Genomic DNA, 23,303 nt, shown 5'->3' with positions numbered 1-23,303 from the left:
AGCAAAACTGTATGGCATATCACATTATTTTTAGGTAATTATCTAAAATCTGTCACCTGAATTTACTATTGATTAAATTTTTCACTAGATATCCATGTTCAGTTAAAGCATTACTAGTTCAACTTATTATTCACCAACAATCAGTGACAAAAATCACTGCTTTTTGAACATAGAACACAATGATGCTATTTAAAAACTGTTTGCTCTAAGCATACTGTAATGTCTAATGGCCACACAACTGACGCTAGTTAGAAAATGTTTGGCAACAGACACCTATCTCAATTAAGCAGCATATTGTCCTAAATAAACAAAGAAAATCCCAGCTATTTTCTTAACTATTGTTCTTTAATAGTTGCCCCAAATAAACGGCTACCCCAATTAACTGATGGCCTAATTATATACTGTGTATAAATACTATCTATGTTTATAAAATATATAATGTCAAATATGTGGTGATTTTAAAACTATGAAATTCATGACTCTTTCATTTATATTAATTTAATCTTGAGTTAATTTTTATTGACATTTTTGGTACTCTTAGCCCTGCCTGTGCATTTTAAAAAGCCTCTTAAGAATATGGAAGCAAAAGAGGAAAGTACTGCCAAACTTTGTTGTGAGCTTACCAAGCCAGATCATCCAGTGAAATGGAGGAAAGAATCTACTTTGCTTCATCCAAGTGACAAATATGAAATAATGCAAATGGGTGCCACTGTTGAATTGCATATTCACAATCTAAAAGTTGAAGACTCTGGAGAATATACCTGTGACTCTGGTGACCAAAGGACAAAGAGTTGCTTAAAAGTAATTGGTAGGTGAAATGACATTACTCATTAGGTTGTATTATATTTGAGAAGACTGTTATATGTTATGTATAGCTTGATTATAGTGCATTTTCCTACAGCAAACGAAGCTGAGAGGCAACATAATTGAGATTAGACCATAAGATATAGGAGCAGAATTAGGTCATTTGGCCCATCGAGTCTGCTCTGCCAGTTCATCATGGCTGATCCATTTTTCCTCTCAGCCCCAATCTCCTGCCTTCTCCCCGTATCCTTCATGCCCTGATCAATCATACCTTAAAACATACGTAAAAACTTGGCCTCCACAGATGACAAACAAATGAAACCTGTATAGCTCCTTTGGTAACTTGCTGGCCACATGCCTCCGATCTGGAAAAACAAGACTCCACTACCACCCTCTGATTCCTTCCACCAGCTAATGTCTCAGTCTCCATGGACCAACCAACCAAATGGGACCTTGTCAAAGATCTTGCTTCGTCTCATGAATTAGCTACTGGCCGCCTGTGCCTGTGATGCATATATAGTCAGTATGTTCAGAAGGATGATACTGAATTTGTGTGGTGAAATCATCAAAACTGATGGTGCTTTCAAGTGGAGAAAGGGGTTTTCTTCCCATTGTATCTGCAAGTCTTATCTGAACTACCAAGCATTTTATTTTTGTTTTTGAATTATGGTTATTTTTGTTTTGAGATTAATTAAACTAAAAACCAACCCAAACTACCTTCTCTCATAGCCTTGCCTGTACTTTTCAAGAAAGAGCTTTGCAGTCAGGAAGTTGAGGAAAACTGCACTGCTACTCTGTACTGTGAAGTCACCAAACCGGATGCCCCCATCAAATGGAAAAAAGGATCCAGGCTGATTCGTGCAAGTGACAAGTTTGAAATGAATCAAAAAGGTCCTTGCATTAAATTGCTTATTCACAAAGTCAAACTTGAAGATGCTGGAGAATATACCTGTGATTCTGGAGATCAACAGACCACTACCTCCTTAAAAGTTAAGGGTAAGATGATACCATTAGATTTTGTAAGTCAAGTGGAAATATATAGGTAACTTGCTCTTCTGTTTGTATCAAGACCAGTCATTTGTATACGCTGTTTCTCCCTCCCCACACCCCCACCTTTATTTTTAATGTATGTCTGCTGGCCTGGTCAGAACATCGCAATAAGCCAGAATATAGAACATCACTCTTATTTCATGATGTAGCAACACATTGCGCAGACAAAGGAACTTTATTGTCTATTCAGTAGCTGTACATCATATCACCCTATTAGTGACAGTCTCTTTGTTCCTCTAGAACTTCCCCTCACTCTGAACTTCTCTGTCATTTAGACTAGCCTAATTTCTCTCGCTCTTGTTTCTGATGAACGGTCTTTGAAACTGAGGCATTAACTCGTTTTCCTTTCCATAGATGCTGTATGACTGGTTGATTTCTTATTTCTACTCTTGCTTCAGCTTCCAGTGTCTGATGTTTTACTCAGTCCATCCAGACAGCTCATAGAAATATACAGCACAGAAACGGGCCCTTTTGGTCCACTTCATACATGTCAACTGATGCTATATAGATTTCATCAACACTATTCCCATTTATCTGTATTAAACCCTTATTCCTTATCTATGCCTTCCTTATCAAAATACCTGTCCAAGTACCTTTTGAAATCAACAAACTTCCCCCTGCTGTTCAATCAAGAGTTTTAAAATAGAAAAGCTAAAAATGTTCTACTTAACGCTAATCAAGTTTAAAATGTACCCGAAATAGCAATTGAAGAGACATCATTTACAAGGCTGTTTTAAGTGGAAAATGCAAAGTGCAGTAACCTAAATAGTTCTGTCTGGCTGATGCGTCTGGTATGTAAGTAAATGAGATAAATATGTGAGGTCTTTCTTCGGGCTGAACAGCAATGCTACCAAAAACTGAAAATAGATAATCAGACATTGATTTTCTTAGTGAACTGTTTGAAACTCAAAAATTTGAAGTTTCAGTTTAGAACATAAAATAGGGTACATTATCATGTGTAACTCACTGCCTTTTTAGCTCTACCTGTACTTTTCAAAGAAGAGCTTCAAAATAAGGAAGTTGAAGAGGACAGTACTGCCATTCTTTACTGTGAGATCACAAAACCAGGTGCCCCTGTGGAATGGAGGAAAGGATCTAGGGCACTTCAACCAAGTAACAAATATGAAATGAGGCAAAAGGGTTCCTGTGTCGAGTTAATTATTAATAGCCTAAAAGTTGAAGATGCTGGAGAATATACCTGTGATACAGGGCATCAGCAGACAGTGAGCTTGCTAAAAGTGAAGAGTAACTTTATCATTAATGACTAACTCATTGCTTATCTTTTCATATGACTTATTTTCTTTATCAATAGTAATTAGTTGTATGTAATTTTGCCTGCACTGAAGTCTCACTACAGATTGTGCAACAAAAGCACTTATTAGAAGATGGTATTTGTGTTTCTGTGCTCCTTGAACCCTCTTCTGCAACACTACCCAGACCACTATCATTTACTGTGTAAGTCTTCCATTCCCAAAAATGCATCACTTTGCACTTGCTGTATTAAATTCCACTTGTCATTCCTTTGTCTACATTCTCAGTTGATTTAGATCCTGTTGCAATCTTAGAGAACCTTCTTTACTACCCATCTACACCATACCCTTCAAATATCCGGAACTGCCTCTCGGTTTTTTTGCACTACCTTACTTCCCATTTTTCTATTTTCTATTTATGATTTATAATTTAAATCTTTAATATTTACTAATTTTAACTATTTTTAATATTTGTAATCCAGGGAGCGTAAAACGCGGAATCAAATATCGCAGTGATGATTGTACATTCTAGTACCAATTGTTTGGTGACAATAAAGTATAAGTTTTGGTGCCATCCACAAATTTAGTAATCGTGCCATCTACATTCTTATCTGAATAACAGGGTCATATAACATGGAAACAGGCCCATCATCAAAATTGGGTCTTGCCATCAGAGATTCCCATTTAAAACTAGACTCATTTGCCTGCTTTTGGTCCATATTCTTCTAAACCTTGCCTCTTCATTACCTGTCCAAGTAACTTTAATATACACTCTGTAGCCACTTTATTAGATACCTAATATGTGATCTTTTGATACTGTAGCCCATCCACTTCAAGGTGCAGTGTGTTGTGTGTTCAGAGATGCTCTTCTGCACACTGATATTGTAACAAGTAATTATAGGTATTTGAATTACTGTTGCCTTCCTGTTAGTTTGACCCAATCGAGCCTTTCTCCTCTGACCTCTGCCATTAACAAGGAACTGTGCTACTGTATTTTTGTTTTGTTTTTCACAACATTCTGTGTAAGCTCTAGAGTCCACTGTGCTTGAAAATCACAGGAGATCAGCAACTTCTGAGAAACTCAAACCACCCTGTCTTCAATGAAAGCCATTCAGATGTTTCCCCATTCTCATGTTTGGGCTGAACAACAACTGAACCTCATGACCATGTCTGCATGCTTTCATGATTTGAGTTCTGGCAAATGATTGGCTGATTAGACATTTGTATTAACGAGCAGGTGTACAAGTGTACCTCATAAAGTGGCCACCCAGATTATGTAACAAACAATATCTTGAATCGTAATTGAAGTACACCCCCATGAACTTACTCACTGTCTCTCTTAGCCCTTCCTGTGCGTTTCAAAAAAGAGCTTCAGAATATGGAAGCTGAAGAGGACAGTACTGTCTCTCTGCGATGTGAAATCTCCAAACCAGATGCTCCAGTGGAATGGAGAAAGGGATCTGTGGTGCTTCATCCAAGTGAGAAGCATGTAATGAAACAAAAGGGTTCCTGTGTGGAGTTGATCATTCACAGCCTAAAAGTTGAAGATGCTGGAGAATATACCTGCGATTCAGGCGATCAGAAAACATCAGGCTTTCTAAAAGTGAAGGGTATGGCAGTAACCATCTTTAATGACTATTCAGTTGTCTCAAATGTTTTTCACTCAGTACCTTGTTGATAATTGTTAATAGACCCTTTTCCTTCAATATGACCTTAGTATTATCAATATGAAATGTTACTTTTGCCTCATCAAATTTGCAATGCAGTAAATTTTGAAAATCTGAATTGCAAGATAATTTCTAGTCAGACTTTTCTCTGTTTTACAAATTAGATTAAAATATATTTGATTATAATTTGGTAATTAGATATTCTGCGCTCTTAAAACACTAGAGCAAAACTTAATCTGGTGATCTAAAGATTTTTTATGTTACTGACCTGACAAGTTCTCCACACTGTTAAATATAACACCAAGAAATAGTCAACATGCTTTAATAATGTCATAGAGTCATCGCATACAGCACAGAAAGCTAGGTCCTTCGACCACCTTGTCAACATCAACTAAGGTAGCTTCCTGAGCTAGTTCCATTGCTATCACCTTCTTGACGTTACGAATGTCCAAATGTCTTGTAAACTTTGTAATTGTAACCCACTTCTACTATTTTCTGAAGCTGCTTATTCCATATGAAGCCCTCTTTTACTGGGCATCCCTTGAAATGCATCTCGTTAGCCCCACGCGAACAGCCAGTGGATTCCGTGGTGAGAATCCCATCTTTCTCAAGCATCGTATGTCTATGGTGTATATGACTTTGGTCCTGCCAGATCTGTGAGGTTGGGATGTCTCGCCCACCCAAACCCCAGTTTGTGTGAATGCTGTGTGATTTACTGCCACCAGGCGATCGCCTACTGTCATGAAATGACAGGTCGAATTCTGCATACAATGAATGAGAAGTATATTTAAGAACGTTAACTTGAGCAAACTGTTAATAAAGGAAAGAAACTAAAAGACATAAAGGCCCATTATACTTAAACAGTAACATGTTCATGGTGGAGCTCAAATCTTGAACTTGTATGTAACTCAAGCACTGGACCCTTGGTCTGTGTGACAGCACAGATCACCTTCCAAAGGTCACTCGAAATCTTGAATGGGAGTATTGGTCCTTCCTCCTTAAAGCCATTCAACTCCACAAAGCACCTTGTGCAACAGAGACAGCATCCACCATCTATTTCCCTCCTGTCCTCTCCCAGCTCCCACCATCAAAGCCTTGTCCGCCTCATGTCCTCTGAAACCCACTCCCAACTCTATCATCCTGACTGGTTGACACCACGTTCCTGAGTTGAAAAACAAGGCCTCTTATCTCAGCTCAAACCAAGACAAGCTGAAAGCAGAACAGACTATTCTTACAGGAATGCTAAAATGAAATACTCCTACAGCGTAGTAGTAAAAATCTTACCAAGGTGTTACACATATATCCACCATTCTCTGTGTGGAAAAACTTGCTGCTCAACTTGCCGTTAAATCTTAAATCTCTTGCCTTAAATGTATGCCCTCTAGTTTTCGACTTTCCTCCCTGTGAAAAAGACTGTGACCATTCTACTACCTGCCCCTCACAATTTTATAAATCTCAGTCTATGAGCTTCTTTTGTTCCAAGGATCATAGTTCCAATTGATCTGGTGTCTCCTCGTAACTCTGGCACACCAGTACTAATACCCTTGTGAACCTTTTCTCCATGGTTGCCAACTGAATCGTGTTCTTCCATGCTGACTAGATGAGTGGACAATATGCCAGATAGAGACTCACCAACATCTTGTACTCAGTGCACCACTATTCATGTCGGGAAGCATGCCCTATACCGCCTTCACTACTTTGGCTATCTGTGTCGTTACTTTCAGGAAATAATTGGCCCTTAGACCTTTCTGTTCTACAGCACTTCATAGAACCATGTGATTTACCGTGTAGGTCCTGCCCTGGTGTAACTTGTCAAATATGTCACTTCACAACTGTCTGAGTTCAATCAGATTGAAAGACTGCAGAAGACAATTACAAGGATGTTGCTAGGACTTGAGGACCTGAGTTATAAGGAATGGTTGTATAGGTTAGGTCTTTATCAAATCTTCCCTCATTCTCCTTTGCTCCAGGGAATAGAGGTACACAAAATTGAATGCAGGGAGACATTTTGCACTGAGGTTGGCTGAGACTAGAACTAGAGGGCATGGGTTAAGAGTGAAAGGTGAATTGTTTATGGGGAGTATGAGGAGGAACTTCTTCACTCAGGATCGTGAGAGTGTGGAATGGACTATCAGTGGAATTAGTGTTTATTGATCTGATTTCAACATTTAAGGAAAGTTTGGATAAATACTTGGGTAGGAGGGTTAAGCAGGTCTATGGTCCAGAGATGAGTCGATGGGACCAGGCAGAATAATAGTCTGGCATTGATGAGATGGGCAGAAAGGTCTGTTTCTGTGCTGTAGTGCTGCATGACTATGAATTCTACCTATCATTCCTTTCCCTTGGTTCCAATTTGTTGTAGATCCTGTTGCATCCTTGGACAATCTTCCTTACTGTCCCCCACACCGATTTTGTTATCATCCACTGACTTACGAATCAAACCGCCTACATTAACTCCTATGTTATTAAAGTATATGAGAGACGACTGGATATTATTTGATCAGCGATATCATTCTTGAATCATAACTGAAGTACATCACCATAAATTTGCTCATTGTCTCTCTTAGCCCTTCCTGTGCGTTTCAAAAAAGAGCTTCAGAATAAGGAAGCTGAAGAGGATAGTACTGTTTCTCTGCGATGTGAAATCTCCAAACCAGATGCTCCAGTGGAATGGAGAAAGGGATCTGTGGTGCTTCATCCAAGTCAGAAGCATGAAATGAAACAAAAGGGTTCCTGTGTGGAGTTGATCATTCACAGTCTAAAAGTTGAAGATGCTGGAGAGTATACCTGCGATTCAAGGGACCAGAAAACATCAGGCTTTCTAAAAGTGAAGGGTATGGCAGTAAACATCTTTAATAACTAATTTTTTGTCGGTTGTCTCAGAAGTTTTCATTCAGTACTTTTTCGATAATTGTTAGCAATCCCCTTTTTTCTTCAATGTGACCTTAGAATTAACAATATGAAATGCTGCTTTTGCTCTATCAAATTGCAGTGCATCAAATTTTGAAAACCTGAATTGCGAAATAATTTCTAGTCAAACTTTTCTATTTTAAATATGAAGTTAAAATATATTTAGTTATAATTTATAAATTAGATATATTGCACTGTATTAAAACTTAACTATTAAAATACTATAGCAAAACTTAATCTGGTGCTGTAAAGATTTTTTTATGTTACTGATCTGGCAAGTTCTCCACACTATTAAATATTACACCAAGTACAAGTCAACTAATTTTAATAATGTCATAGAGTCATTGCATACAGCACAGAATGCTAGGCCCTTTGTTCAACTTGTCAACGTTGACCAAAGTACCTTCCTGAGCTAGTTCTATTTCCTATCACCCTCTTGACCTTATGAACGTCCAAATGTCTTGTAAACTTTGTAATTGTAACCCACTTCTGTTATTTCTGGAAGCAACTATTCCATATATCCATGGCCCTCTGTGTGGAAAAACTTGCTCCTCAACTTGCCTTTAAATCTTTAATCTCTTGTCTTAAATTTGTGCCCTCTATTTTTCAGTTTTCCTTTCCTGTGAAAAAGACTGTGACCATTCTCCTATCTATGCCCTTCATGATTTTATTAGTCCCTATCCATAAGCTTCTCTTGTTCCAGTGAACAAAGTTCCAACTGGTCTGGTCTCTACTCATAAGGCTGGCACACCAGTCTTAATAGTGTCCTTGTGAACCTTTTCTGCATGGTCCCCATCTCAATCACGTTCATCCGTTGTGACTGGATCTGTGGACAATATGCCAGATAGTGACTCACCAACATCTTGTACTCAGTGCAGCATTCATGTAGGCAATCATGCTCTTTGCTGCCTTCGCTACTTTGGCTATCTGTGTCGCTAACTTCAGGAAATAATATATTGGCCCTCAGAACTTTCTGTTCTACAGCACCTCATAGAACCATGTCATTTACTGTGCAAGTCCTGCCTGGTTGAAACTTGTCAAAATGTGTCATTTCACAACAGCCTATGTTCAATAAGAATGAAAGAGTGCAGAAAAAAATTAAAAGGATGTTGTTCAGACTTGAGGACCTGAGCTGTAAGTAACAGTTGTATAGCTTAGGAGTTTATTCCCTGGAGCATAGGAGAATGAGGGGAGATTTGATAGAGGGATACAAAATTAGGAGGGGTGTAGATAGGGTAAATGGAAGCACACATGAGGTTGGGTGAGACTGGAGCGAGAGGTCATGGGATAAGGATGAAAAGTGAACTGTTTAAAGGGGAACCTGAGGAGGAACAACTTCAGTCTGAGGGTAGTGAGACTGTGGAATGGGATGTCAGTGGAAGTGTGTGTGTTGATCTGATTTCAACATCTAAGAAATGTCTGGATAAAGACATGGGCAGGAGGGGTATGGAGGTCTATGGTCCAGAGACATGTTGATGGGACTAAGCAGAATAACAGTCTGGTATGGACTATTTGATCAGCCATATCAAGCTTGAATCATAATTGAAGTATATCACCATGAATTTACTCATTGTCTCTCTTAGCCCTTCCTGTGCGTTTCAAAAAAGAGCTTCAGAATAAGGAAGCTGAAGAGGACAGTACTGTCTCTCTGCGATGTGAAATCTCCAAACCAGATGCTCCAGTGGAATGGAGAAAGGGATCTGTGGTGCTTCATCCAAGTGAGAAGCATGAAATGAAACAAAAGGGTTCCTGTGTGGAGTTGATCATTCACAGCCTAAAAGTTGAAGATGCTGGACAATATACCTGCGATTCCGGGGATCAGAAAACATCAGGCTTTCTAAAAGTGAAGGGTATGGCATTTTTAATGACTAATTTATTCAGTTGTCACAAAAGTTTTCATTCAGTACCTTATTGATAATTGCTAGTAGTCCCCTTTTCCTTCAATATGACCTTAGTATTGTCAATTTGAAATACTTTTGCCTTAGAAAATTTGCAATGCAGCACATTTTGAAAATCTGAATTGCAAGATAATTTCTAGTCAAACTTTTCTTCTGTTTTACAAATGAGATTAAAATATATTTGGCTATGATTTGGTAATTAGATATTCTGCACTCTATTAAAACACTATTAAAATAATAAAGCAAAACTTAATCTGGTGATCTGAAGATTTTTTTTTAATGTTACTGATCTGGCAAGTTCTCCACACTATTAAATATTACACCAAGAAATAGTCAACACGTTTTAATAATGTCATAGAGTCATCGCATACAGCACAGAAAGTTAGGTCCTTCGAGCAACATGTTAACGTCAACTAAGGTAGCTTCCTGAGCTAGTTCCATTGCTATCACCCTCTTGACCTTCTGAACGTCCAAATGTCTTATAAACTTTGCAATTGTAACCCACTTCTACTATTTCCTGAAGCAGCTCATGCCATATAAAGCCCTCTTTTACTGGGCATCCCTTGAAATGCGTCTCGTTAGCCCGTCACGAACAGCCAGTGTATTACGTGGTGAGAATACCACATTTCTCAAGTGTCCTATGTCTACAGTGTTTGACGTTGGTCCTGCCAGATCTGTGAGATTGGGATGTCTCGCCCACCGAAACCCCAGTTTGTGTGAATTCTGTGTGATTTACTGCCCCCAGGCAATAGTCCACAGTCATGAAATGACAGAACGAACACTGCATACAATGAATGAGAAGTATATTTAAGAACGTTGACTTGAGCAAACTGTTAATAAAGGAAAGAAAAACAAAACATAAAGGCCCATTATACTTAAACAGTCACATGTTCATGGTGGAGCTCAAATCTTGAACTTGTATGTAACTCAAGCACTGGACCCTTGGTCTGTGTGACAGCACAGATCACCTTCCAAAGGTCACTCGAAATCTTGAATGGGAGTATTGGTCCTTCCTCCTTAAAGCCATTCAACTCCACAAAGCACCTTGTGCAACAGAGACAGCATCCACCATCAATTTCCCTCCTGTCCTCTCCCAGCTCCCACCACCGAAGCCTTGTTCGCCTCATGTTCTCTGAAACCCACTCCCAACTCGACCATCCTGATTGGTTGACACCACATTCCTGAGTTGAAAAACAAGGCCTCTTATCTCAGCTCAAACCAAAACAAGCTGAAGCAGAACAGACTGTTCTTACAGGAATGCTAAAATGAAATACCCCTACAGCGTAGCAGTAAAAATCTTACCAAGGTGTCACACAAATATCCACCATTCTCTGTGTGGAAAAACTTGCTGCTCAACTTGCCGTTAAATCTTAAATCTCTTGCCTTAAATGTTTGCGCTTTAGTTTTCGACTTTCCTCCCTGTAAAAAAGACTGTGACCATTCTACTCTCTGCCCCTCATGATTACATAAATCTCTATCCATGAGCTTCTTTTTTTCCAGGGATCTTTGTTCCAACTAATCTGGTGTCTCCTCATAACACTGACACACCAGTCTTAACATCATTGTGAACCTTTTCTGCATGGTCTCCAACTGAATCACATTCTTGCATGCTGACTAGATGAGTGGACAATATGCCAGATAGAGACTCAACAACATCTTGTACTCAGTGCACCATTCATGCTGGCAAGCATCCCTATTCCACTGTCACTGCTTTGGCTATCTGTGTCGCTACACTTAAGAATAATATATTGGCCCTTAGACCTTTCTGTTCTACAGCACTTCATAGAACCATGTCATTTACTGTGTAGGTCCTGCCCTGGTGTAACTTGTCACTTCACAACAGTGTTGAGTTCAATAAGACTGAAAGACTGCAGAAAACAATTGCAAGGATGTTACTCGGACTTGAGGACCTGGGTTACAAGGATAGGTTTGGACTTTATCAAATCTCCCCTCATTCTCCTTTGCTCCAGGGAATAGAGGTATACAAAATTGAGGGCTGTAGATATGGTGAATGCAAAGAGACATTTTGCACTCAGGTTGGATGAGACTAGAACTAGAGGTCATGGGTTAAGAATGAAAGATGAATTGTTTAAGGGGAGTATGAGGAGGAACTTCTTCACAGAAGATCGTGAGAGTGTGGAATGGACTGTCAATGGAAGTAGTGTTTATTGATCTGATCTCAACATTTCAGGAACGTTTGGACAAATATTTGGACCGGAGGGGTATGCAGGTCTATGGTCCAGAGATGAGTCAATGGAACTAGGTAGAATAACAGTCTAGCAATGACGAGATGGGCAGAAAGGTCTGTTTCTGTGCTGTAGTGCTCCATGACTGTGAATTCCATCTGACATTCTTTTGCCTTAGTTCCAGTCTGTTGTAGATCCTGTTGCATCCTCGAACAATCTTCTTTAACTGTCCCTCCCCACACCAATTTTGTTATCATCCACTGACTTACGAATCAAACCACCTACATTAACTCCTATGTTATTAAAGTATATGAGAGACGACTGGATATTATTTGATCAGCAATATCATTCTTGAATCATAACTGAAGTACATCACCATGAACTTACTCACTGTCTCTCTTAGCCCTTCCTGTGCGTTTCAAAAAAGAGCTTCAGAATAAGGAAGCTGAAGAGGACAGTACTGTCTCTCTGCGCTGTGAAATCTCCAAACCAGATGCTCCAGTGGAATGGAGAAAGGGATCTGTGGTGCTTCGTCCAAGTGAGAAGCATGAAATGAAACAAAAGGGTTCCTGTGTGGAGTTGATCATTCACAGCCTAAAAGTTGAAGATGCTGGAGAGTATACCTGCGATTCAGGGGATCAGAAAACATCGAGCTTTCTAAAAGTGAAGGGTATGGCAGTAACCATCTTTAATGACTAATTCAGTTGTCTCAAAAGTTGTCATTCAGTACCTTATTGATAATTGTTAAGTGTCCCCTTTTCCTTCAATGTGACCTTAGTATTAACAATTTGAAATACTTTTGCTCTATTAAATTTGCAATGCAGCAAATTTTGAAAATCTGAATTGCAATATGATTGCTAGTCAAACATTTCTTCTATTTTAGATATGAGATTAAAATATATTGAGTTATAATTTAATAATTAAATATTCTGCACTATGTTAAAATTTACACTACTAAAATATAAGAGCAAAATTTAACCTGGCTCTGTAAATATTTTTTATGTGACTGACCTGGCAAGTTCTCCACACTGTAATAGTCAACTTAATTTAATAATGTCATAGAGTCATTGCATACAGCACAGAATGCTTGGCCCTTTCACCATCTTGTCAACGTCAGCCAAGGTACCTTCCTGAGCTAGTTCTATTTGCTATCACCCTCTTGACCTTATGAACATCCAAATGTCTTGTAAACTTTGTAATTGTAACCCACTTCTATTATTTCCATCAGTGGCTATTCCATATATCCATGGCCCTCTGTGGAAAAACTTGTTCCTCAACTTGCCTTTAAATTTTTAATCTCTTGTCTTAAATTTGTGCCCTCTATTTTTCAATTTTCCTTTCCTGCGATAAAGACTGTGTCCATTCTCCTATCTACGCCCTTCATGATTTTATAAATCTCTATCCATGCGCTTCTCTTGTTCCAGTGATCAAAGTTCCAACTGATCTGGTCTCTACTCATAACTCTGGCACACTTGTCTTAATAGCATCCTTGTTATCCTTTTCTGCATGTTCCCACCTTAATCACGTTCTTCTGTTGTGACTGGATCTGTAGACAATATGCCAGATAGTTACTCGACAACATACTGTACTCACTGCACCATTCATGTAGGCAAGCATACTCTATGCTGCCTTCACTACTTTGGCTATCTGTGTCGTTACTTTCAGGAAATAATATATTGGCCCTTCGATCTTTCTGTTCTACAGCACCTCATAGAACCATGTCATTTGCTGCGCAAGTCCTGCCTGGTTGTAAATTGTCAAAATGTGTCATTTCACAAGTGCCTATGTTCAATAAGAATGAAAGAGTGCAGGGAAAAAATTACAAGGATATTGTTCAGACTTCAGGATCTGAGCTGTAAGGAACGGTTGTACAGGTTAGGAGTTTATTCCCTGGAGCATAGGAGAATGAGGGGTGATTTGATAGAGGTATACAAAATTATGGCGCGTGTAGATAGGGTAAATGGAATCACAAATTTCCCACTGAGGTTGGGTGAGACTAGAACTAGAGGTCATGGGTTGAGGATGAAAAGTGAACTGTTTAAAGGGAATCTGAGGAGGAACAACTTCAGTCTGAGGGTAGTGAGAGTGTGGAATGGGATGTCAGTAGAAGTGTGTGTGTTGATCAGATTTCAACATCTAAGAAAAGTTTGGATAAAGACGTGGGCAGGAGGGGTATGGAGGTCTATGGTCCAGAGACATGTTGATGGGACTAAGCAGAATAACAGTCTGGTATGGACTATTTGATCAGCAATATCAGTCTTGAATCACAATTGAAGTATATCACCATGAACTTACTCATTGTTTCTCTTAGCCCTTCCTGTGCATTTCAAAAAAGAGCTTCAGGATCAAGAAGCTGAAGAGGACAGTACTGTCTCCCTGCGATGTGAAATCTCCAAACCAGATGCTCCAGTGGAATGGAGAAAGGGATCTGTGGTGCTTCATCCAAATGAGAAGCATGTAATGAAACAAAAGGGTTCCTGTGTGGAGTTGATCATTCATAGCCTAAAAGTTGAAGATGCTGGAGAGTATACCTGCGACTCCAAGGATCAGAAAACATCAGGCTTTCTAAAAGTGAAGGGTATGGCATCTTTAATGACTAATTTATTCAGTTGTCTCAAAAGTTTTCATTCAGTACCTTATTGATAATTGTTAGAACCATAGAACCATAGAAACTACAGCACAGAAACAGGCCTTTTGGCCCTTCTTGGCTGTGCCGAACCATTTTCTGCCTAGTCCCACTGACCTGCACACGGACCATATCCTTCCATACACCTCCCATCCATGTATCTGTCCAATTTATTCTTAAATGTTAAAAAAGAACCCGCATTTACCACCTCGTCTGGCAGCTCATTCCATACTCCCACCACTCTCTGTGTGAAGAAGCCCCCCCTAATCTTCCCTTTAAACTTTTCCCCCCTCACCCTTAACCCATGTCCTCTGGTTTTTTTCTCCCATTGCCTCAGTGGAAAAAGCCTGCTTGCATTCACTCTATCTATACCCGTCATAATTTTATATACCTCTATCAAATCTCCCCTCATTCTTCTACGCTCCAGGGAATAAAGTCCTAACTTATTCAACCTTTCTCTGTAACTGAGTTTCTCAAGTCCCGGCAACAACCTTGTAAACCTTCTCTGTACTCTTTCAACCTTATTTATATCCTTCCTGTAATTTGGTGACCAAAACTGAACGCAATACTCCAGATCCCTTACTCACTCTTCCTTCAGTTAGTCCTGACGAAGGGTCTCGGCCTGAAACGTCGACTGCGCCTCTTCCTATAGATGCTGCCTGTCCTGCGTTCACCAGCAACTTTGATGTGTGTTGCAATACTCCAGATTTGGCCTCACCATTGCCTTATACAACCTCATCATAACATTCCAGCTCTTATACTCAATACTTCGATTAATAAAGGCCAATGTACCAAAAGCTCTCTTTACGACCCTATGTACCTGTGACAACACTTTTTGGGAATTTTGTATCTGTATTCCCAGATCCCTCTGTTCCACTGCACTCCTCAGTGCCTTACCATTAACCCTGTATGTTCTACCTTGGTTTGTCCTTCCAACGTGCAATACCTCACACTTGTCTGCATTAAACTCCATCTGCCATTTTTCAGCCCATTTTACCAGCTGGTCCAAGTCCCTCTGCAGGCTCTGAAAACCTTCCTCGCTGTCTACTACACCTCCAATCTTTGTATCATCAGCAAACTTGCTGATCCAATTTACCACATTATCATCCAGATCATTGATATAGATGACAAATAACAATGGACCCAGCACTGATTTAGTAGTCCCCTTTTCCTTCAATATGACCTTAGTATTATCAATTTGAAATACTTTTGCCTTAGCAAATTTGCAATGCAGCACATTTTGAAAATCTGAATTTCAGGATCATTTCTCGTCAAACTTTTCTTCTGTTTTACAAATCAGATTAAAATATATTTGGCTATAATTTGGTAATTAGATATTCTGCACTCTGTTCAAAGTACTAAAGCAAAACTTAATCTGGCGATCTGAAGATTTTTTATGTTACTGACCTGACAAGTTCTCCACACTATCAAATATTACACCAAGAAAAAGTCAACATACTTTAATAATGTCATAGAGTCATCGCATACAGCACAGAAAGCTAGGCCCTTCGACCACCTTGTCAACGTCAGCTAAGGTAGCTTCCTGAGCTACTTCCATTGCTATCACCCACTTGACCTTATGAACGTCCAAATGTCATGTAAACTTTGCAATTGTAACCCAGTTCTACTATTTCCTGAAGCGGCTTATTCCATATGAAGCCCTCTTTTACTGGGCATATCTTGAAATGCGTCTCGTCAGCTCCTCATGAACAGCCAATGTATTACGTGGTGAGAATCCTACCTTTCTCAAGCTTCGTATGTCTATGGTGTATATGACTTTGATCCTGCCAGATCTGTGAGGTTGGGATGTTTCGCCCACCCAAACCCTGGTTTGTGTGAATACTGTGTGATTTATTGCCCCCAGGCAATCGCCCATTGTCATGAAATGACAGATCGAACTCTGTAGACAATGAATGAGAAGTATATTGAAGAACGTTGACTTGAGGAAACTGTTAATAAAAGAAAGAAACTAAAAGACATAAAGGCCCATTATACTTAAACAGTCACATGTTCATGGTGGAGCTCAAATCTTGAACTTGTATGTAACTCAAGCACTGGACCCTTGATCTGTGTGAAAGCACAGATCACCTCCGAAGGTCACTGGAAATCTTGAATGGGAGTATTGGTCCTTCCTCCTTGAAACCACTCAACTCCACAAAGCACCTTGTACAACAGGGAAAGCATCCACTATTAATTTCCCTCCTGTCCTCTCCCAGCTCCCACCACCAAAGACTTGTCCACCTTGCGCTCTCTGAAACCCACTTCCAACTCTACCATCCTGACTGGCTGACACCACATTCCTCAGTTGGAAAACAAAGCCTCTTATCTCAGCTCAAACCAAAACAAGCTGAAAGCAGAACAGACTGTTCTTACAAAAATGCTAAAATGAAATACCTACAGTATAGCAGTAGAGATCGTACCAAGGTGTTACACATATATCCACCACTCTTTGTGTGGAAAAACTTGCTCCTCAACTCACCTTTAAATCTTAAATCTCTTGCCTTAAATGTATGCCCTCTAGTTTTCGACTTTCCTCCCATGTGAAAAGGACTGTGACCATTCTACTATCTGCCCCTCATGATTTCATAAATCTCTATCCATGAGCTTCTTTTGTTCCAGGGATCATTGTTCCAACTGACCTGGTATCTCCTCATAATTCTGGCACACCAGTCTTAACATCCTTGTGAACCTTTCCTGCATAGTCTCCAACTGAATCACATTCTTGCATGCTGACTAGATGAGTGGACAATATGCCAGATAGCAACTCACCAACATCTTGTACTCAGTGCACCATTCATGCTGGCAAGCATGTCCTATACCAACTTCACTGCTTTGGCTATCTGTGTCGCTACACTTAGGAAATAATTTATTGGCCCTTACACCTTTCTGTTCTACAGCACTTCATAAAACCATGTCATTTACTGTGCAAGTCCTGCCCTGGTGTAACTTGTCAAAACTTCACAACTGTCGAGTTCAATAAGACTGCAGAAAACATTTGCAAGGATATTTACTCGGACTTGAGGACCTGGGTTACAAGGAAGGGTTGTATAGGTTTGGACTTTATCAAATCTCCCCTCATTCTCCTTTGCTCCAGGGAATAGAGGTATACAAAATTGAGGGCTGTAGATATGGTGAATGCAAAGAGACATTTTGCACTCAGGTTGGCTGAGACTAGAACTAGAGGACATGGGTTAAGAATGAAAGATGAATTGTTTAAGGGGAGTATGAGGAGGAACTTCTTCACTGAGAGGATTGTGAGAGTGTGGAATGGACTGTCAATGGAAGTAGTGTTTCTAGATCTGATGTCAACATTTAAGGACAGTTTGGATAAATACTTGGGCAGGAGGGTTATGCAGGTCTGTGGTCCAGAGACGAGTCGATGGAGCTAGGCAAAATAACAGTCTAACATTGACAAGATGGGTAGAAAGGTCTATTTCTGTGCTGTGGTTCTCCATGACTGTGAATTTTACCTATCATTCCTTTACCTAGGTTTCAATTTGTTGTAGATCCCATTGCATCCTTGAACAATCTTCCTAACTGTCCCCCCCCCACACCAATTTTGTTATCGTCCACTGACCTACTAATTAAACTGCCTACATTCAGTCGAAAATTATTAAAATGTCTGAGAGACGATGGGATATAATATTCTGTATTTGATCAGCAATATCATTCTTGAATCATAATTGAGTACATAAACCATAAACTTACTCATTGTCTCTCTTAGCCCTTCCTGTGCGTTTCAAAACAGAGCTTCAGAATAAGGAAGCTGAAGAGGACAGTACTGTCTCTCTGCGATGTGAAATCTCCAAACCAGATGCTCCAGTGGAATGGAGAAAGGGATCTGTGGTGCTTCATCCAAGTGAGAAGCATGAAATGAAACAAAAGGGTTCCTGTGTGGAGTTGATCATTCACAGCCTAAAAGTTGAAGATGCTGGAGAGTATACCTGCGATTCCGGGGATCAGAAAACATCAGGCTTTCTAAAAGTGAAGGGTATGGCATCTTTAATGACTAATTTATTCAGTTGTCTCAAAAGTTGTCATTCAGTACCTTATTGATAATTGCTAGTAGTCCCCTTTTCCTTCAATATGCCCTTAGTATTAACAATTTGAAATACTTTTGCCTTATCAAATTTGCAATGCAGCAAATTTTGAAAATCTGAATTGCAACATGATTGCTAGTCAAACATTTCTTCTATTTTAGATATGAGATTAAAATATATTTGGTCATAATTTAGTAATTAGATATTCTGCACTATGTTAAAACCACACTACTGAAATATAAGAGCAAAATTTAACCTGGCACTGTAAATATTTTTTATGTGACTGACCAGGCAAGTGCTCCACTCTGTTAAATACTGCACTGTAATAGTCAACTTATTTTAATAATGTCATGGAGTCATTGCATACAGCACAGAATGCTCGGCTCTTTCACCATCTTGTCAATGTCAGCCAAGGTACCTTCCTGAGCTCGTTCTATTTTCTTTTTTTTTAAATTTTATTTTTATTTGGATAAGGAGTTCACAATTATCATGTACTTTTTTCACACATATAACCTTTTCCATTTTTTTATATGTATTAAAACTACAATTATTTATACATTCTTAAGTACACATTGAGATGATATAAAAGCAAAATAAACATTTAAATAGATAATTATGTACTGTGGTAAATCTAACCTATTAGGCTAAGTAATGAAATTAGTTGTTAAGAAAAATGGTAATAATAGTTTCCATACAACCCTTCTGGACCATTTCCACTGGTCCAAAATGTTGCATACAAGCCTATATACCAACCATTGTAGGTGTTTATATCCCAATTTGTTCGTGCTTGTTCCTGCCCGCAGACATAATTATCCAATCCCTATGTACTTATTTACTTAATTTTTTCATTTTTTTTTTATCCCTTTCCCAAATCTTTCCCTTTACTTGTGTTAATTCTCTATTTTCCAAAAGAAAACAACAAACATTTAGACTAGGGGTGCTTACGTTAGCAATATTACTGTGTTGATGAGAAGAGCAATATAAATCATTAGGAGAGTCATCTGAAGTCTGCTCATATTGGGGTTATATATTCAATCCATTTATTCCAGATTTGATAAAATGTTTCTTTTTGAGTTCTCAGGGAGTAGGTCAACTTTTCCATTTTAAATATTTCCAAGATAATTTCGTACCAATCTTCTAATGTAGGTGGTATTGGATTTAGCCATTTTCTAGTGATTGATTTCTTACTTGCCGCTAAGAGGGCCTGCAGCAACTTTATATCTTCCTTCTGTTCAAGGAACAATACATGCCCCAAATAGAGCGTCTCAAAGTTCAGAGGTATCTGGGACCTAAGTACCTTAACTAATGTTCTATGAATACCTTCCCAAAATAGACTTAATTTAGGGCAATCCCAGAAAATATGAAAATGATTTGCCTCCTTAGAGCCGCACCTTCTCCAACACATCACATTTGTATCTTTATATTTTTCCTGATATGGGGTCTTGAAGTATCTTATAATGTTTTTCCAACAATGTTCTCTCCAAGTCAAAGAATTAGTCGAGGACCATTGAAAGCTGCAGATTTTCCCCCAAGCCTCCTCTGAAAGTACCAACCCCGCTTCTTTCTCCCATTTCTCTTTAATATACAGTGTATTTACATTTTTAGCATGGGAGAGTGCATTATATAGGCGAGAAACTGATTTACTAGGTATTGAACTGCAAGCCGAATTCAGAATCTTGAAAAATTCTAATTCTACTGTTGATAGGTCTGTATATCTACAACTCTGGTTAACATAGTTTCGTATTTGAAGGTACCTAAAAAAGTCATTATGTTCTAGGCCATGTTTGTCCTGCAGGATTTGGAAACTTTGTAATACTCTTTTATCTATAAATGAGAGGTAGGTTGTAAGACCTTTCTTTATCCACAGCTCAAATCTTTTATCTCCTCTGTTGGGAAGGAATTCGGTATCATATGCACACCATCTAAAGAGTTTTAGCATGTTATTAATTCCACATGAATTAACCACCTTCTGCCATACTTTTAATGTAAGATTTATCCAAGCATTATTAAATTTTTCCAACTGGGCCATCAATCCTTTGTCAGCTATTGAGGCCTGAAGAGGAAAACTGTCAACTAATCCAAATTCTATTTCCTTCCATCTAGCCTTATATTCCCTATTACACCAATATAACAGAGGGGTTATCTGTGAGGCATAAAAATAATTTCTCAGGCAAGGAAGAACCATACCTCCTCTTTCCTTCCCTAACTGTAAGGTGTTATATCGAATTCTAGGTTTCCTTCCTCGCCAAATGAAGCGGGAAATCCATTTGTCCCATTCCCTGAATTGATTATCATCCACCTCCACTGGTAAAGTACGGAAAAGATATGATAACCGAGGAAGAATATTCATTTTTATAGTATTTATCCTTGAATTTAAACTTAAAAAGGGGATAAGATTCCATCTATGCATATCTGCTTTTATCTCTGAGATTAATGGCCCATAATTTACCTGTGACAGTGTTGAAAGATCCTTCGGCAGGGTTATTCCTAAATATTTTAATGATTTAGCTTCCCACTTAAGATCGTATGTATCCTGCAATTTTTTGGATGGTGTATAATTTAGGGACATAACCTGCGTTTTCTTTACATTTATTTTATAACCTGATATTTTCCCAAAGTCATCCAACAGTGTAACCAATCCTATAAATGATTTTTCTGGTTCACTCAGATAGACCAAGACATCATCTGCGAATAACGCCACTTTCTGTTCAATCCCTGCCACCTTGATGCCTTTTACGATTTCGCTCTGTCTTATTAGTTGGGCAAGTGGTTCAATATATAGCGCAAAAAGGAGAGGAGAAATTGGGCATCCCTGTCTAGTGCCTCTCTCTAAAATGAAGGAGTCAGAGAGGTCCCCATTTATCTTAATTCGGGCTGTAGGGCTGTCATATAGAGTCTGAATTACTTTAATAACCCTTTCTTGAAAGCCGAATCTTCCTAACACTCTGTATAGGAATGCCCAACTAACCGAATCAAAAGCTTTCTCAGCGTCCAATCCTACTACCATTGTCTCTGTCTCGTTCTTATTAACCTGTTCTAATATGTGCAGAGTTCTCCTTATGTTGTCCTGTGTTTGTTTTTGTTGAATAAATCCAGTCTGGTCTAAATGGATTAGGCCAGGTAAAAGCTTTTCCAATCTGCGCGCTAATATAGATGTAAATAGTTTGTAATCTAAATTAAGAACACTAATTGGCCGATAATTGCCACATTCTAGTTTATCTTTACCCTCTTTAGGAATAACTGAAATAATCGCTTCTCTCCAGGAAGGTGGAGTTTCTCCTCTCTGCAAGATCCAATTAAAGGTGTTAAGTAGTAATGGGGCTAACTGTGTCTTCAGGGACTTGTACCACTCTGAGGTAAACCCATCAGAACCCGGGGACTTTCCAGCCTTTAACCTAGAGATGGCCACGTTCAGTTCTTTGACAGTTACTGGTTCTAATAAACTTTCATTTTGTAAATCTGTAAGTTTAAGTAGATCTAAAAAATTCAATACACTGTCTATATAGTGCTCATTGGGGGCCCGGGGTTGGGAGTACAGCTCTCGATAATACGTTTCAAAACTCTCTTGAATTTTCCCTATTGTACTCTCCACAAGCTTTGTCTTTGGATTCTTTATTTTATGAATTGTATTGTCTGCTTGTTGTTTTCGTAATTTATATGCTAATAATCTAGCTGATTTACCTCCTACTTCATAATTCTTTTGTCTCAGGTAAAGAAAATTTCTTTGAGTTTCCAACGTATAAATATCATCAATTTCACTTTGCAATTTGAGCTAGTTCTATTTTCTATCACCCTCTTGACCTTATGAAGGTCCAAATGATTTGTAAACTTTGTAATTGTAACCCACTTGTATTATTTCCATCAGCAGCTATTCCATATATCCATGGCCCTCTGTGGAAAAACTTGTTCCTCAACTTGCCTTTAAACCTTTAATCTCTTGTCTTAAATTTGTGCCCTCTGTTTTTCAACTTTCCTTTCCTGCAAAAAAGAGTGTGTCCATTCTCCTATCTATGCCCTTCATGATTTTATAAATCTCTATCCATGCGCTTCTCTTGTTCCAGTGATCAAAGTTCCAACTGATCTGGTCTCTACTCATATCTCTGATAGACCTGTCATAATAGCATCCTTGTTATCCTTTTCTGCATGTTCCCACCTTAATCACGTTCTTCTGTTGTAACTGGCACAGTGGACAATATGCCAGATAGTGACTCGCCAACATACTGTACTCATTGCACCATTCATGTAGGCAAGCATACTCTATGCTGCCTTCACTACTTTGGCTATCTGTGTCATTACTTTCAGGAAATAATATATTGGCCCTTAGATCTTTCCGTTCTACAGCACCTCATAGAACCATGTCATTTGCTGCGCAAGTCCTGCCTGGTTGTAACTTGTCAAAATGTGTCATTTCACAAGTGCCTATGTCCAATAAGAATGAAAGAGTGCAGGGAAAAAATTACAAGGATGTTGTTCAGACTTGAGGATCTGAGCTGTAAGGAACGGTTGTACAGGTTAGGAGTTTATTCCCTGGAGCATAGGAGAATGAGGGGTGATTTGATAGAGGTATACAAAATTATGGCGCGTGTAGATAGGGTAAATGGAAGCACACATTTCCCACTGAGGTTGGGTGAGACTAGAGTGAGAGGTCATGAGTTAAGGATGAAAGGTGAACTGTTTAAAGGGGAACCTGAGGAGGAACAACTTCAGTCTGAGGGTAGTGAGAGTGTGGAATGGGATGTCAGTGGAAGTGTGTGTGTTGATCTGATTTTAACATCTAAGAAATGTCTGGATAAAGACATGGGCAGGAGGTCTATGGTCCAGAGACATGGTGATGGGACGAAGCAGAATAACAGTCTGGTATGGACTATTTGA

At 39.0% G+C, this 23,303-nt stretch overlaps 1 protein-coding gene across 7 annotated transcripts in view; it reads left to right on the top strand.

Moving 5' to 3' along the window:
- The window catches only part of obscnb (obscurin, cytoskeletal calmodulin and titin-interacting RhoGEF b), a 487,178-nt gene that overhangs the window by 190,329 nt on the left and 273,546 nt on the right, over positions 1 to 23,303 (top strand). For all 7 annotated transcript variants that reach the window (XM_063044498.1, XM_063044500.1, XM_063044497.1 and 4 more), the window contains 8 exons: positions 542 to 808; positions 1,534 to 1,800; positions 4,448 to 4,714; positions 7,339 to 7,605; positions 9,265 to 9,531; positions 12,169 to 12,435; positions 14,077 to 14,343; positions 18,116 to 18,382. In XM_063044498.1, the coding sequence (XP_062900568.1) occupies positions 542 to 808; positions 1,534 to 1,800; positions 4,448 to 4,714; positions 7,339 to 7,605; positions 9,265 to 9,531; positions 12,169 to 12,435; positions 14,077 to 14,343; positions 18,116 to 18,382 (2,136 nt within the window). The remainder of the gene's footprint in view (positions 1 to 541; positions 809 to 1,533; positions 1,801 to 4,447; positions 4,715 to 7,338; positions 7,606 to 9,264; positions 9,532 to 12,168; positions 12,436 to 14,076; positions 14,344 to 18,115; positions 18,383 to 23,303) is intronic.

The sequence above is a fragment of the Mobula hypostoma genome, chromosome 3 (assembly GCF_963921235.1).
Source record: "Mobula hypostoma chromosome 3, sMobHyp1.1, whole genome shotgun sequence".
Taxonomy (NCBI): domain Eukaryota; kingdom Metazoa; phylum Chordata; class Chondrichthyes; order Myliobatiformes; family Myliobatidae; genus Mobula; species Mobula hypostoma.
This window is presented reverse-complemented; position numbering and strand designations above follow the sequence as displayed.